At 40.2% G+C, this 13,961-nt stretch overlaps 1 protein-coding gene across 1 annotated transcript; it reads right to left on the reverse strand.

Moving 5' to 3' along the window:
• Positions 1–266: 266 nt before the first annotated feature.
• Positions 267–13,961, reverse strand: RB195_010379 (uncharacterized protein; the record flags this gene model as incomplete). Its single annotated transcript, XM_013445208.2, has 39 exons — positions 267–283; positions 348–452; positions 519–607; positions 661–749; positions 855–942; positions 1,012–1,157; positions 4,654–4,749; positions 4,806–4,982; positions 5,041–5,178; positions 5,241–5,330; positions 5,429–5,569; positions 5,623–5,721; positions 6,763–6,870; positions 6,948–7,049; positions 7,113–7,311; positions 7,371–7,441; positions 7,497–7,649; positions 7,814–8,029; positions 8,108–8,263; positions 8,321–8,416; positions 8,480–8,623; positions 8,692–8,866; positions 8,933–9,042; positions 9,103–9,216; positions 9,359–9,466; positions 11,042–11,119; positions 11,177–11,285; positions 11,376–11,464; positions 11,528–11,647; positions 11,722–11,841; positions 12,136–12,244; positions 12,303–12,427; positions 12,495–12,636; positions 12,796–12,877; positions 13,094–13,187; positions 13,267–13,374; positions 13,429–13,518; positions 13,580–13,661; positions 13,813–13,961. The coding sequence occupies 39 exons, from the start codon at positions 13,959–13,961 to the stop codon at positions 267–269; spliced, it is 4,524 nt and encodes a 1,507-aa protein (XP_013300662.2).

Raw genomic sequence — 13,961 nt, forward strand, 5'->3', positions numbered from 1 at the left:
AAAATTTTGAACAGAATGCAGATTTTCAAATGATTTTTCCGTATAACATACTTCTTTTTAGTGAACATAAATGACAATTAAGCAAAAGCAAGTTACAATATCTACCTCATATAAAAACATGAAAGTTACTAATTTATTAATATCCGTAAACCGAGATTTCGAGGGACAGCAGAGCAGATACGTCCTAGAAAATGGCTTGAAACATAACAGAGGAGGGCAAATCAATGGTCCCGTCTTTTGAGTGAAGGTGAACATTCGGCCAATCTTTACCGACGATGTTGAACTGAACAAGAACGCTGAGCACTAGTAAACTTGAATAAATCACAAAAGCTTTCATATCAACCTACCGTTGAGTCCAGGTGGTGGCTCTCGGAAATGTACTTTGAACCAAGCGAGCAATTGGTCAAGAGAAGGGAAGAACTTTTGCCGGAATTTGAGTCCTTCGCTGGTCACTTAAATGTTGAAAGTAAAGATAAAGTATCCGGCATATCCAAATTCCATGGAAAATGAGAACGTACCCGAAATGTACTCATGACATGGCTTTACCCTGGCTAAATATGAAAGCACAAACTTTGCAGGATATGTTCTAGATGCGGTTAATGTATATCTGTAATGCCATTTTTTTATTCATTGAAGTGTGAAATATAGGTTTCCGCTCACGGTATCCGAGATGGGGAGGCTCTCTTCTCATCGCGCAATTTTTGTTCCACTTTATCCCTCTCTTCAGAGAATGTTCCATCCATGTAATACTACAAAACAATTGAAACGCTATAGATAAAACAAATGCATTTTGTTTAATGACTGAGCTAGAACATCTAACACTGTCGTTAAATGTATACTTGATATGAACTAACCTTATGTGACATCACGTCTCTGCAGAGATCTGCCATTGGGTATAAAAATCTAGCAATCGCTTCGTCAAGGTCATCAAATTCCTCTCCCCTTCAAAGCAACACAAGAGTAATGATTCAGCGTTAGTGTTTTTAGTGTTTCAGTTAAAAAAATGCCTACAGAATAGTAAGACGTCGCCCAAGTTCACTAGGATCGTCCTTATCATGTTCCTCAACATCGATGTTTCCAACGACACCATCAGTGACTTTCCACGAAATTGTCAACCGATTGTTTGATTTCGCTGATGGACGGATGACAATATCACCCTAGAAGCTGAATACATGCAATAACAGCAACATGTATTAAGCAATGGAAAACAATAAAATTTACTATTTCATTTCTCGGCGTAAGTGCTATTTGGCCACCCCTGTTGATGGAGTTTAATGGATTTTTTAAAGATCTGATGTGGAATTGTCAACCGATTGCTGCAGACTTAACACAATAGTGGAGACGCAACGGAACGCAATTGTAGAATCTTATTTTCATCATAACATCACTTTTGTGCTGAGAGCGTTTTTGCATTGCTGACACTGAAATAACACAAAAGAAAATTTTCGAATCTCAGCCAAATCATAGATGGTGAGATTATTTGTGGTGCTGATCACAAACATGACACGAATTTCGGTACCGCAAAATCGTCCTACGCAGCGAGAAAAAGTGCATCCTATCTCTCCGACGCCTAGCTTTTGAATCGTTTGTAAGTTTTCGTTGAAGCCCTCCACCCAAGTGTCGTAGAGAACTTACAATTCCCGTCAGAATTTGGAATTTGTCAGAATTTAAATAACATTCAAATAAGTCCTCTCCTAAATGAACAGTAGTAAACAGTACGGAGCAGTGTTGCTGTGCGGAAGGGATCTTATATTCTTAACTGGCACATCAAAGATCTTCGCAAACCAATAAAATCAATATGCTCAATGGTTATGGTGTTCGTGAACATTACCTTCAACAACCTTCACACTTGAACCTCCACAGACTCTTTTCTTTCACGTTTGGGTACGTTACGTTTGCCTTGGGATCGTAAACCGATCCAGAGGAAAGACTCCGTTTCTGTAGTGCTGGGACTAAATCAGACTTTTCATGTAGGCGTTAAGTGTGCCCGTATGAAGCGTATAAAGGAGGCAGTGCGAAGCTGTCTTCAACAAACAAGCCCAATCTTTCCACCCTGAGAAGAAGCGGCAAACCATCCGTGAGGTCACACCGCTCTCTATGGAATAGAACTGAACTGTCATTAATGGTCTTCTGAATTTTTTGAATGTTCTTCCTATAAATCCAGGAGACTACTTATTGGATCGAACATTTTTGAATGCTCCATCCAATAAGGAGTCTCCTGGCTTCAAAGGAGCAGGTGATAAGTAGGCGTTAGAAAGGAGGTTGTCATTAAAACTATCCTAAGTACCGAAACGGAGCAATGATGACGGTCCGTAAATGCATCGGAAGATATGAATGATACAGCGGAGATTAGGTTGCCGGAGCGCTGACACTGAAGATAAGATGCTCCTCGGAATATACCAAAGCAGAGAAGTTGGTGTTGATGGTATCCTCGTCAATACGACTGTGACCATGACCAACTGACGACCGCTTACGGTTGGGAAAGCGTGCACCCATAGCGGCTCAGATATCGGCTGTCGCGTACACTCTAACATCAAGCTACAAACAAAAAAAATTAGACACTTCTAGGTTACAAATAAGACTGTACATTTTACAAGACCGTGTTGATGAATTAAACACCAACACTCGTATTAAAAAAAATTCGAAGTATTTCACATCGAAAACCACGAACCACCCTAGAACAAAACGGCGCAGAGGCTTTCCGATGTTATCACAACCATTCGCAGATCTTATCTCCGAAATCTCCTATCTATGGTGGAGCTCTCTATATGCAACACTCTTTTTAAAAAAATACCTTCAGTAATAATCTCCTCAAAACGGACTATATGTGGTAAATATGAGAAACACCTAACCGGCAGTCGAATTTCTGAGTGGTCACACAAAACTTATCAAAATAAGGTGAACTAAATATATCAAGGTATAAAATTATGAAATGTTAAGCTCATGAGGGTGTTGCGGTCTAGCCTAAGACCCCTAAATGAATAGGACTATGAAAATTACACAGTTAAACACTTGCGCTGAGCTGATAATAGAAGCTGCCTATATTAACATTTAAATTAACGAGCGAAGCCATTCAAAATATAGAACAAATACATATGGTATATATACGTATATGTACATATATATATATATATATATATATATATATATATATATATATATATATATATATATATATATATATATATATATATATATATATATATGTACCAGTCTGAACGACTTCAGACTTTCTGTGGTTTCCCCCTCGCTCGCCTTCACTGATCATTGAAAATTAATGGTAGGGGCGTTTCCTCAAAATTAGAATTGTGTATTTCTGACAACGCCTTCCTCTTTCTTTTTTTTTTAGGAATAAATTTGGGCGAAAATTCTTCTTACGTTTCTTTCTATTCGCGCCACTCCTTCATTTGAAAAACATTCCAACTTCACACACTCCTTCGATACCACCATCACACAAACACATTTTGAAAGCATAACCCTTAGCATGCGTTTTACTTCTTACTTCTTTCCTTTCTTTTCGTTTTACTTTCTACTTGACGTGAACAATCTCATCGTGCTGATAAAGATACAGTTCCAAGTCAGATCATGTAAAGTTCGCTACTATTAAAGCAGCCGTTTGCATGCGTATTTTCACTTTCAGAGGAAGACATGTGACCAACCTGTGTCAAACGTGCAAGGAAATTGATACCTGGAGGAGTCATAGAGATGCAACGCAGTAGCCGCACCTATGGAACGTTTGCAACGTCCCATTTACCTTTTTCGACATGCACGCGAAGTTACTGCGCGATACTTCTACACCATGACACAGGGATTCGAACCCGTGGGACCCGCCTTACTGCATTTTATAGCTTTATGACGCCGGCGCACCAACCCAACGCTCTGGGACCCGTCGTATCCCATATTATAGCTATCTGGCGCCGACGCGCCAATCCAACGCCGGTGGACCCGTCACACCCCCTTCTATAGTTATCTGGCGCCGGCGCACCAATCCGACGCCGGTGGACCCGTCGCAACCCCTTCTATAGGTATCTGGCGCCGCCGCACCAATCCGACGCCGGGGCACCAATCCGACGCCGATGGACCCGTCGCAACAGCTTCTATAGGTATCTGACGCCGCCGCACCAATCCGACGCTGATGGACCCGTCGTACCCCTTTCTGTAGGTATCTGGCGCAAGGGCGCCAATCCGACGCCGGTGAACCCGTCGTACCCTTTTCTGTAGGTATCTGGCGCAAGGGCGCCAATCCGACGCCGGTGAACCCGTCGCACCCCCCTTTTTGAATTTCGGACACACACACGTGACAGAATAAGCCCGTTATTATATATCATGATCATGATATATAAACGAATATATTGATAATGATTACGGTGAATGTTTTACAGCGAGAGAATATTCTCGATACACCGTTTTAACGCTCATTAAGAAAAGGAAGGCAACATGCAGATGAGTATGTATGTAACGCGCCGTAAGACCTTCGAAGGCATCCTTAGCAAGCTAATGAAAATACACAACGAATAACCTTTCCGTTGAGAAGTTGAGAATAAGTGTTCATTATGAGCGCTTACTTTGAGCCCATTGGACATTTCTTGTAATTTTCACGAAGCGCTGTAAAATCGCTTACGACAGGTTCACGTTGAGAAATCAATTTCTGACCGTATCTTTACTCCCGAGCATTCTCTGAGCTTCACGATAGCTAACGTTGTGGAACTGCGGGTGAACAATTTGACGATGGGTGAAGTTACTCTCGGCCTATAAAAATTCTTCGAGAAACAACTATCAAAAGCGGAAGGAATGGTGCACGAAACCTTCTGGATTTTTGCTCCTCGATCTTTCTCTATATCTTCTTTCTCAGCATCACTGTCCCAGTAGTGATCATGCTCAGTGGTCGGTTCTTTGTTAAGGTCAGATGAACGACAAGACAAGAGACAAGAAAACTTTTCAGGTTCTAGCTTGATGATACGACAATATATTGGTTGATTCATCTGAATAAAGGTAAAACAGTCCTAATGAAGAGTATTAGTAAAACCATTCAAAACAAACCTTTACTCGTTCCAAAGGGTTTTTGAACGATTCAGGTTTATCAGAAATCATCTTGTTGGGGATGAATCCGCTTATTCCGTTGTCTAGTCTAACACGAATACCAACAGGAATTCCAGGACATCCACCCTTTCGAGAGTCCTGGAGGCAGAGGCAATAAACAACCATTTTAGATCTATGTCCATATTTATATAGAGACATACTCTTATTTGTAGATGCTCGTACAGTTTATTCGAAATAATCGGCATTCTACAGAATGAGCACTCCCAATACTCTGACTCTTGGATGCGTTGCTAAAGCGATTTCAAACAAAAAGGAAATTCAAAAGTAAAACTCACAATACGATCACTCTATCATGAAAAACCAACATCTTGGAGGAAATGAAACTTACCATGTGTTCCTGTCCAGAAATGTAAGCTTGTCGTTGGTCTTCGGGAATCTTTTTAAACTGAACTCCTGTTACAACGCCACATACTCTCTTCTCTTCTATTAAGGAATTCTTGGACTCTTTGGTCAACAACCCAAACAATTCCTAAGAGAAAAATCTGGACTGAGCAAAATCAACGAGAAACGATTTTTTGAAACCTGATCGCTCAGTGGAATGAACGGTCTTCGCTGGTCTTTATACCTATGGTTCAACTCAGCAGAAATATCGTAGAGTGTTGCTTTCTTCTCGCCAAAACCCTGTAATAATTCAAATGTGAGAGTGAAGAGTAAAGAGGAACTGTCACGAGCAAAATCAAGCATAAATTACCTCGAAACCACATGAAAGCAGTGCTTATGTGATTCGAAGAGGTACAAAATGTAAGATGATTTTTCACAACAAATCAGCCACAATTGAGCAATGATCTTACTGTCTACAACTTACGCATTTTTTTTATTTGTTGCTTGAGAAAAATGTTAAAGTTGGGTCGACGCGAATGATCGGGTCAGCGTACTGATGAGGAAATGATCATAGATTAAATACATTATAATGTATTTTTCTTCAATAATACGATGCAGCTGCAGAGCGCAAATAGTGTAATTTTACAAATGCGATTGCAAAATCTTCCAGAAATCTAGAGGAATCAAAGCCTACAATACCGTGTGGAAAAAAAGCTGCAGACTAAAAAAAAAACTCAAAAAATTAGGCATACGTTTTCTTCGTATAGTAGGGCATATTCGCTATTATAGATATATCTATTAACAGGCAACTTTCCACTCCTCCAAAATGCAACACCCAGTGTTAGTTTTTCCGAATGGTCGAAACTCAAATGTACCCCTTCCTTTCCAAGCTTGCATATTTATATTATCTATATTTAAAATGTGTTCAAACTGTAATATACAACCAGGCAAAACTTCTGATTCCATCTAATTTTTAGCATCCTATAAAGTCCTTATTTACAGCATTTGAGGATCACACTCACTATTTAGATGTGTGAAGAAAAAATCGGTATGAAAATTTCCAACTAAACAAGCAAGCAAATGTAGATTTCTGGAGTCTTAATGAAGTTTTTGTTGAAGAATTTTTTCTTGAAAACGGTCTCATATTAGACTCATACTTCTGCAATTTTCCATACTAGTACAAGTACTAGGTTAACTGATGTAAAATCAAACCGAATATCACAGCTTAGAGGGAAGGGAACTTTTCGAAGGATAAGATCTTCACACACATCGCAGAAATATGGCAAGCAAAAAAGAACACAGACGGCAACGAAAACCTTTCGGATCGATTCGAAAATCTACCTGTCTTTTTAGCTCTTCAGCAAACGCGTCCAAGTCTAGGTCTTTTAGCCGATCTGGAGCTTGAAGAATCTCTTCTAGTGCTGTGGTCGGATCGGCTGAATCGTCTACCTGAGGATATATCACAGTAGAGAATTAATACCAGACGAAATATCATAGAAAATCATAGTTTCAGAAATAGTGCATACTTCTAGCGCATCCACAGCCATCTTTCTAGCCCATTCGTATGTTTCTGGATGGACACGAGATCCATCAAGCACTTCAACATAAGCATCCGTCTTTTCAGCAACCTAAACTCGAAATTTCACAACAACGAATAAGGTTGACAATAAATAACCAGAAAAAACAATTACCCGCGTCGTATCAATCTTGATAAATCCAGCGCAGTTCATAAAAACCTTTGGTCCCATTCGACAAAGCGTGACTAGTTTCGTCCTACTTTCAAGTAAGTGGTCATGTTGCTTCAACATTTTCAGAAGGTGAGTGGCCTTTCGCGGCCCAAGGCCACAAACAAATTGTAATACGTTTGCAGTGTGCGGATGCTCCAAACACCTAATCAACCATAAGGTTAGCACAAGACAGCACGGAATTTTTGACCTAAATCTCCATACCTGTTTACATCTACCCCCACCTCATTGACACGATTAATGAGCTCACGAGCAAGCACATTACTGAGGACTTCCTTAAAAGAATACCTAAAATAGCGACTGAGAAGAGAAATTAAAAATTTATCCAACCTTGCTTATTTCGCCCTGAAGAGGGTGAAAACCTAAACAGAATATGTCTTCATCGGCGTTCCACAAATGAGCATACTCTAACAAAGGATCAAGCAAAAGACGTGCAAGTGAAATGGCTTGCAAGAGAGTTGGAGGGTAGCCGGAATGCTCGGACTGAAAATATAAATTCAATTTCACCTACAACTGCGGATGGCAAATGCATGCATAATAGGAGCATCACAGCAGCATAACCGATATGGCAAAAAAAAAACCAATACAGTACAATTATGAAGAAAGAATTGGTATATGAGAGTATGTATTTGATGTTCAACACTAACCGTAGCAGTTTTTGACAACATATAGACTTTTGCAGCTTCATTGTCTATTATATGAACTGGTGGAGCACGTGAAAGGTCTCCCTCCGCGACCATACTACTTAAGCATTCTTCCACATCGCGTCGAAGGCGAGTGGCCTCCAAGTTCTCCCCACACAATCCTATCACATGCGGGCGTCGACGTTCTATGAACTTCTTGAAGAAATTCATGGACTCGGCCTAGAAAAGATAGCCAATAGATGTTGCTGTGGATATTGCTAAAGAAACCTCTTAAAAATTATGAATTCATTTAGGGACCTTGAGCTGCCCTTGTTGCCCATAACCACCAGTACGCTTCAGAAAATGAACCATCCGACAATAGTCGACAACAGCTCCGTCCTGATCTACTAGTACGCCAAAAGAAGCTTCACTCATATCAGGCGAATAAGCAATTCCCATGACACGTACTTCTCCCTAATGTTTAAAGGTAAATAGAAGGGTAGAAAAAACAATACGTTGGGAACCATCAACCTGTCGCGTGACATCATCGTCCTCATCCTCAAGTTGATCTTCAGACGGATGAAAGGCAGCATATTCTAGTCGCGCATACATAGCTCTACCACATTTCTGAGAAACAGTGCTTTTAGGCTAGTTGCGCGAGATCCAAGACGAAAGATAGTCAAAACTGACGTATACTACGTTCTCTTTGGCCTCTTCCAATAATTTCAGTTCCATTTCTGTCTCTAGAAACGGAAGCAGCATCTCGTCAATTGCCATTCTGGTAGCTTTCTCACGAATGGAATTCCACTCTTCGACCACATCGGAGTACTCGTCCTAGAAAGAAATTGTAGCTAAATCGAAATTTAAAAAAATGCCTCAGCTCCCTAACAATAAAACCTTACCACCCGGTATGGCTGCTCAGTCAGAAGAGCATCCGATAAAACTCTGAGGACAACGTCATTATCTGTGTATTTTTCAAACACGAATTTAACGTCAAGATGTTCAGCTTTCTTAGCTTGGTGATAGTATAAATACTCATCTTCTTCAAGCATTGAAACCGGCTTTCCTCTGACATACCTAAACTCAAAATTCTCATAAACATAACTACCCAAAAGTTCTCTAGCGCAAAAAGCTTGAAGTCACCTTCTCTTCCACACAGGACTCGTCTCATCCAAATGCTCCCGTCCTTTCTGAGTTGGGCGCACGTACAGCTTTGCATTCTCACGATACACTTGTCGAATTCGCTCACGCGCCTCCAAGTGAAATGACAATACCAAAGGAGCTTATTTACTCAATACTGACTAATAATTTACCACTGGTTCTCGACTAAGTTCTCGTGCCATCATATAAATGGCACCAGCAATCACAGCTTCTGGGGTAGGAAAGGAAGAACTTGTGTAGTCAGCTGCCGCCACTTTGGGCGCAACCTAAACAGCTCCAGTTTGGGTAGTGATAGCAGAAGAAAGCTAGTACGATATGGTATGGTAACGAGCAAAAATGAAACCGGTTAGTGTGGTTCTGAATAGTTAGTAGCATTAAAAAATGAACGACGCCCTCTAATAAACTGACTGGATCTTGTTCAACATCATGCTTCTTCCAGTCCAAGTTTTCCGCAAGCTGCCGTGCACTGATTCCAAACCGCGCAACCATTTCTCCAATACCATTGTCGACGCACAACTAAACGTAGCAGTATTAGAGAGGGTTCCATAATAGCAGTGAGACACAAACAAGTGTTTCAAAATTATAAAAATTGGAAATCGGTGTAACAGAGGCACACAGTGTTAAGCAAAGATACCTAACCAATTTAAAAATCAAATGATTATAGACCAGTTAAGGTGAAAACGAAGCGAGATTCCCAAACCCACCGCGAATTCCTTGTAGCAAGTATTCAAAAAATATCAATTCTCAATTCACCACAAAACTTCAAGGTAATCTGAGACGAACTAACGGGATGAAATGTTTCATATAAATCACACAGCATAATCTATCAAGTAATTGAAATATCTGAAGGACACTGATCACAGGTTGCAAATTGCATATTACTTTTTATTAGTATCATTTAACAAAGACATAAACACCCGACAACTTGATGAGCATTCGCTAGGAAATTCGCCGCAGGTAATGCCCAACTTCTGATAGCGATTGCACCACTTGTCTGCTTTCTTCGCCGGTCTCTCGCGCTAGTAACATTGTTTTTAAACAAAGATACCAACATGAGGAGGCAAGTGCACCTATCAAATACCTAAACACCAAGTCACAAAAGAGCATACCGACAGATTATCTTAGGACTCATTAAATTGGGTTACCTTAGAAAGTATGAAAGTTTTTTTTTTCGCAGATGTGAAAATTGTGACAAGTGTATGAAAAAAATCTTAGCTATCAAGTTTCCACCGCCCATGTAATGAGGATAGCTCAATATCAATAATGACGATGATTAGTTGAGGGCATTTTCGGAGACATACCAAAATCTGCAATCAATTCCTCGCGGCTTTTATCGTAAACCGTAAGTGGTATGTTTGTACAAAAAGGTCACTAAATCGACCACCTCTGAGAATTATCGTCTACGGGCTACGTATAATATTATCGAAGTTACCCTTAAACCCTACGTGCCGTCGATTTCTATACGACAAAAAAGGAGAAAATAATTGCCTCAGACAATGTTCGAAGCTTTTCTCCCCTCGCCTCATCACCGCTCATAACAGTACCTTTGAACATGTAGTTCCGTCCTCTCATTCAAATGTCATCTGTCGAATTTCATCAAACTCTCATATTTCTCCTGTGCCATGTACGGTGCAAGTCTGTGGCGGCGCCCACAGCAGAACATGCACTATATGGGGAAAACGTTGTTTAGAATTCGTCGAAATCACTCCATGCAGAGGTTTTTTATTGCAAGGAGGTTGCAATAAAAAACGCAAATTATTTGCGTTACTCACACCAACTATAGATGGAATTAAGTGGTGTTTAAAGAGAAAAAAGCAGATCTGTTGTTCTTTACCCGTTCCATTACACTCAGCGAACAATTTGCAAATCTACTTTTTAGCTGAGAACGAAAATGCACAAATGTCTCAGTCTTCCGTAGGTGATTCAAGGGGGAGACAAGAAAGATTGCGTAAAAAATTTAAATGAAGGCAACAAAGTTTAATAGAGAGCATAGAGTAAGTAAAGGGACCGTGAGAACACAGGACAAAGAGCAGTTCTAAACATAAAAATGATAATAATAAAAGAGGGCCGAAAAGGAAACGGAAATTATACCTGATATCGGTCATTGCGTGTACTCTGTCTAAATCTTGTTCCATGCGCGTTCGTCCCATCTCCTCCTTCATCAATATCCTACAAGATAGTTTAAAGGAAACTAATCCTTAGATTTCTCGAATATACTGCGAGTACCTTCTGGGCAGCCTCCCAATCCAACATTCGATTCACCTCAGATCCGTAGTACAAGTGAAACTGTGCCGATAAATCGCTTAAGGCATCTATCGAGTCCACATTTTGAATTCTAAAAATGCCTTATAAATACAGGCAGCAAAATCCAGCGGAAGATGTGCCAAAAAAGATAACGGAGTGAAGTAGAGCGAAAGAAAGTTACTCTATTATATCCACGTCTGAAATAACTCGACGATAATTCTGCAGTGACTCAGTCTGATAGTATTGCATTCGTTTCATCAATTCCACTAACTAAAAGAACGACTTCACTGACAAGTGAGAAGTTGATAACTGAAAGAATCAGTGAATACTAACCTTCTTTTTCCGGTTCTGCAAATGGCACCATTTCTCGTCCCATTCGTACACTTTCCAAAGGTCATTGATTGTTAACACGCTGCTAACCAATTCCTTACGATAGAAAGCAATAAATGGCACCTTGAAAGGATCTTATTGCACAAGCAATTGGATTAATTGAAGTAAACGGGCGCATCATAAAGGAAAAACCAAACCTCAAAAAGATGATTCCGCATAAACTTCAACGCTTCTTTGATGGTTTCTCTAGCTTCATCTTGGCACTGCGACCGGTCATCACCTCGATAATCGTTCACGTAAGGCAAAATGTTCGACTTCTAAATAAAATACACTGACAAGACTACTTACGCAAAGGAAATAGACCAATTCTCTCACACAGCTGTAGACACTATAGAGATGATGGTTCGCTTAATTAAAAAAAAAGACTTTTAGACTACCAAAACATTGTAGTAGAACAAAAGCTAATTTGGGATTCGTTCTGACACCTTGACAACAGGATCCAGCAGCTGGCAAACTCCGAAATCATACTTTCATACCGCAAGTAAAAGCAGTACTGGTCGTTGTTATGTGTCTAAAAACGCTGGAAGGAAACAAGTTAAGTAACCACTGACCTGTGTGGAAATGGATGCAGAGCAGAACGCATGAAAATATATCCACTTAGACTCGAGTTCTAATTCAAGGTCATCAGCTTCAGTAACAGGAGATTTTCGCAATTGAAATCTATACAATAAGAGAAAAACATATTGAGCACCGACAATTCTAACGAAATACAACTTACCTCTCTGGTTTGTCTTCAAGCTGAATCTTCTTGTCAGCCGGAGCCATAAAGCCTCTTTCAAGCTCTGAAGGCTCCATAGCGTCCAAAAGAGTGCTAGTTTTCTCTTTTGCCCGAACTCGACGCATCTTAGAGAGATGACATTAGTGATACCAATATTACTCGTCAAAAAAGCGTCAAGCACTGAACACTAACCCTCCCTTCACCTTCACCCTCGTCGTCCATCAGCTCTTCTTGATCATCATCATCTTCGTCTACAGGCTCTTCGTCTTCGTCATAGAACTCGTCAAAATTGAAATCTTCTACACCGAATACGTCTCGTGCCTCATCCAACGCACTGAATTCGTTACGTGAAAAAAATTCGTAAAAAAAGAAAAGAAAAAGTTGAGAGGTAAAGAAGTACAGAGAACATTTGGCAACAAACAGCCTGTCTGAATAACAATTATCGTATTATAGAACGATCTCCAGAGCTGAAGGCACCTAAACTTCAACCTACCCTTCAGGCATATTCCCATCTCTTCTTCTGTGATGACGATGCGTATGTCTGCCTCCTTCTTCGTTCACGATAAAATTGTCCTCTGAAATTAGATTCGCAATGAAGCCGAACCTAATAAATAAGTCCGATAAAACAGTGTAATAACAGAAGAATTGAATGATTTGTCACACGTGAGAATTAACTGATGCTTACAGTAGTGATATGTTAATGAAGAAACATAGAGTTAATGTGGTACGCATGAAAGGTCTACAAATAGCAGACAATAGCTGACACAATTCAACGTAAACAAATCACGAACCACTTTGCTCGGAATCTGAATACCGTTCTCTGCCAGATTCGTCACCACTAAGGTCCCTTTCGCGTGGACTAGAAGGACCTTCGCCATCGTCGCCCTGAAGTATTTCTGTGAGTGAATTCCATAAAATCATGAACGAGCACATGTTCCAATATCAGCCAAAAAATGTAACGAACCTCCCCAAATAACTTCTTTTGAATGGCCGTCCGATCATCGACATCTTCATCCGAATCATCAGGTTGGATAATACGCTGCTTTTTTTCCTTTCTGTTCCCCAGGTTTTCCTGAGATCATTTTTAATTCCATCAACTGTCACACGAGAGGTTGTTATTCCACACCTGTATCAAGTCGATATCGTCATCGTCTAATTCATCTTCTTCATCTTCAAGTTTCTCGGACTTTTCTGATTTGTCATCATCAGCGTCTTCCTAAAGAACAGTTCTCAGAAGAAAAAAGGAACATGTATTGAGAATTTTAACAGTGCATCACCTCCTCTTCCTCCTCATCAGCAATGAAACCTTTCATTTCTTCAGCACCTTGCTCATCATCATCATCTTCTTCATCCTCATCACTTAAAAGAAAACAAGAAGTTACTCTGAGAGCGCGCCCAATTGCCCTATTAGATCTCAACACAAATCTTTACAGAAGTTTAGCAGCAGTTCGAAAAAGGCTACACACAAACATATGTAGCCAATTCAAAGACAATTAACACTAACACTTACTCGCTTTCAACAACGCGCTTGCTCTTCTTCTTCTTCTCTTTCTGTAACTTCCTTTTCTTCGCTTTGGGCTGATCATGTTCTGTGGATGAAGACGATGACGATGACCCTTCACCTTCGGATTCCTCCGCCTGTCGTTCAATAAAGTCCAT

The sequence above is a fragment of the Necator americanus genome, chromosome III (genome assembly GCF_031761385.1).
Source record: "Necator americanus strain Aroian chromosome III, whole genome shotgun sequence".
Lineage (NCBI taxonomy): Eukaryota > Metazoa > Nematoda > Chromadorea > Rhabditida > Ancylostomatidae > Necator > Necator americanus.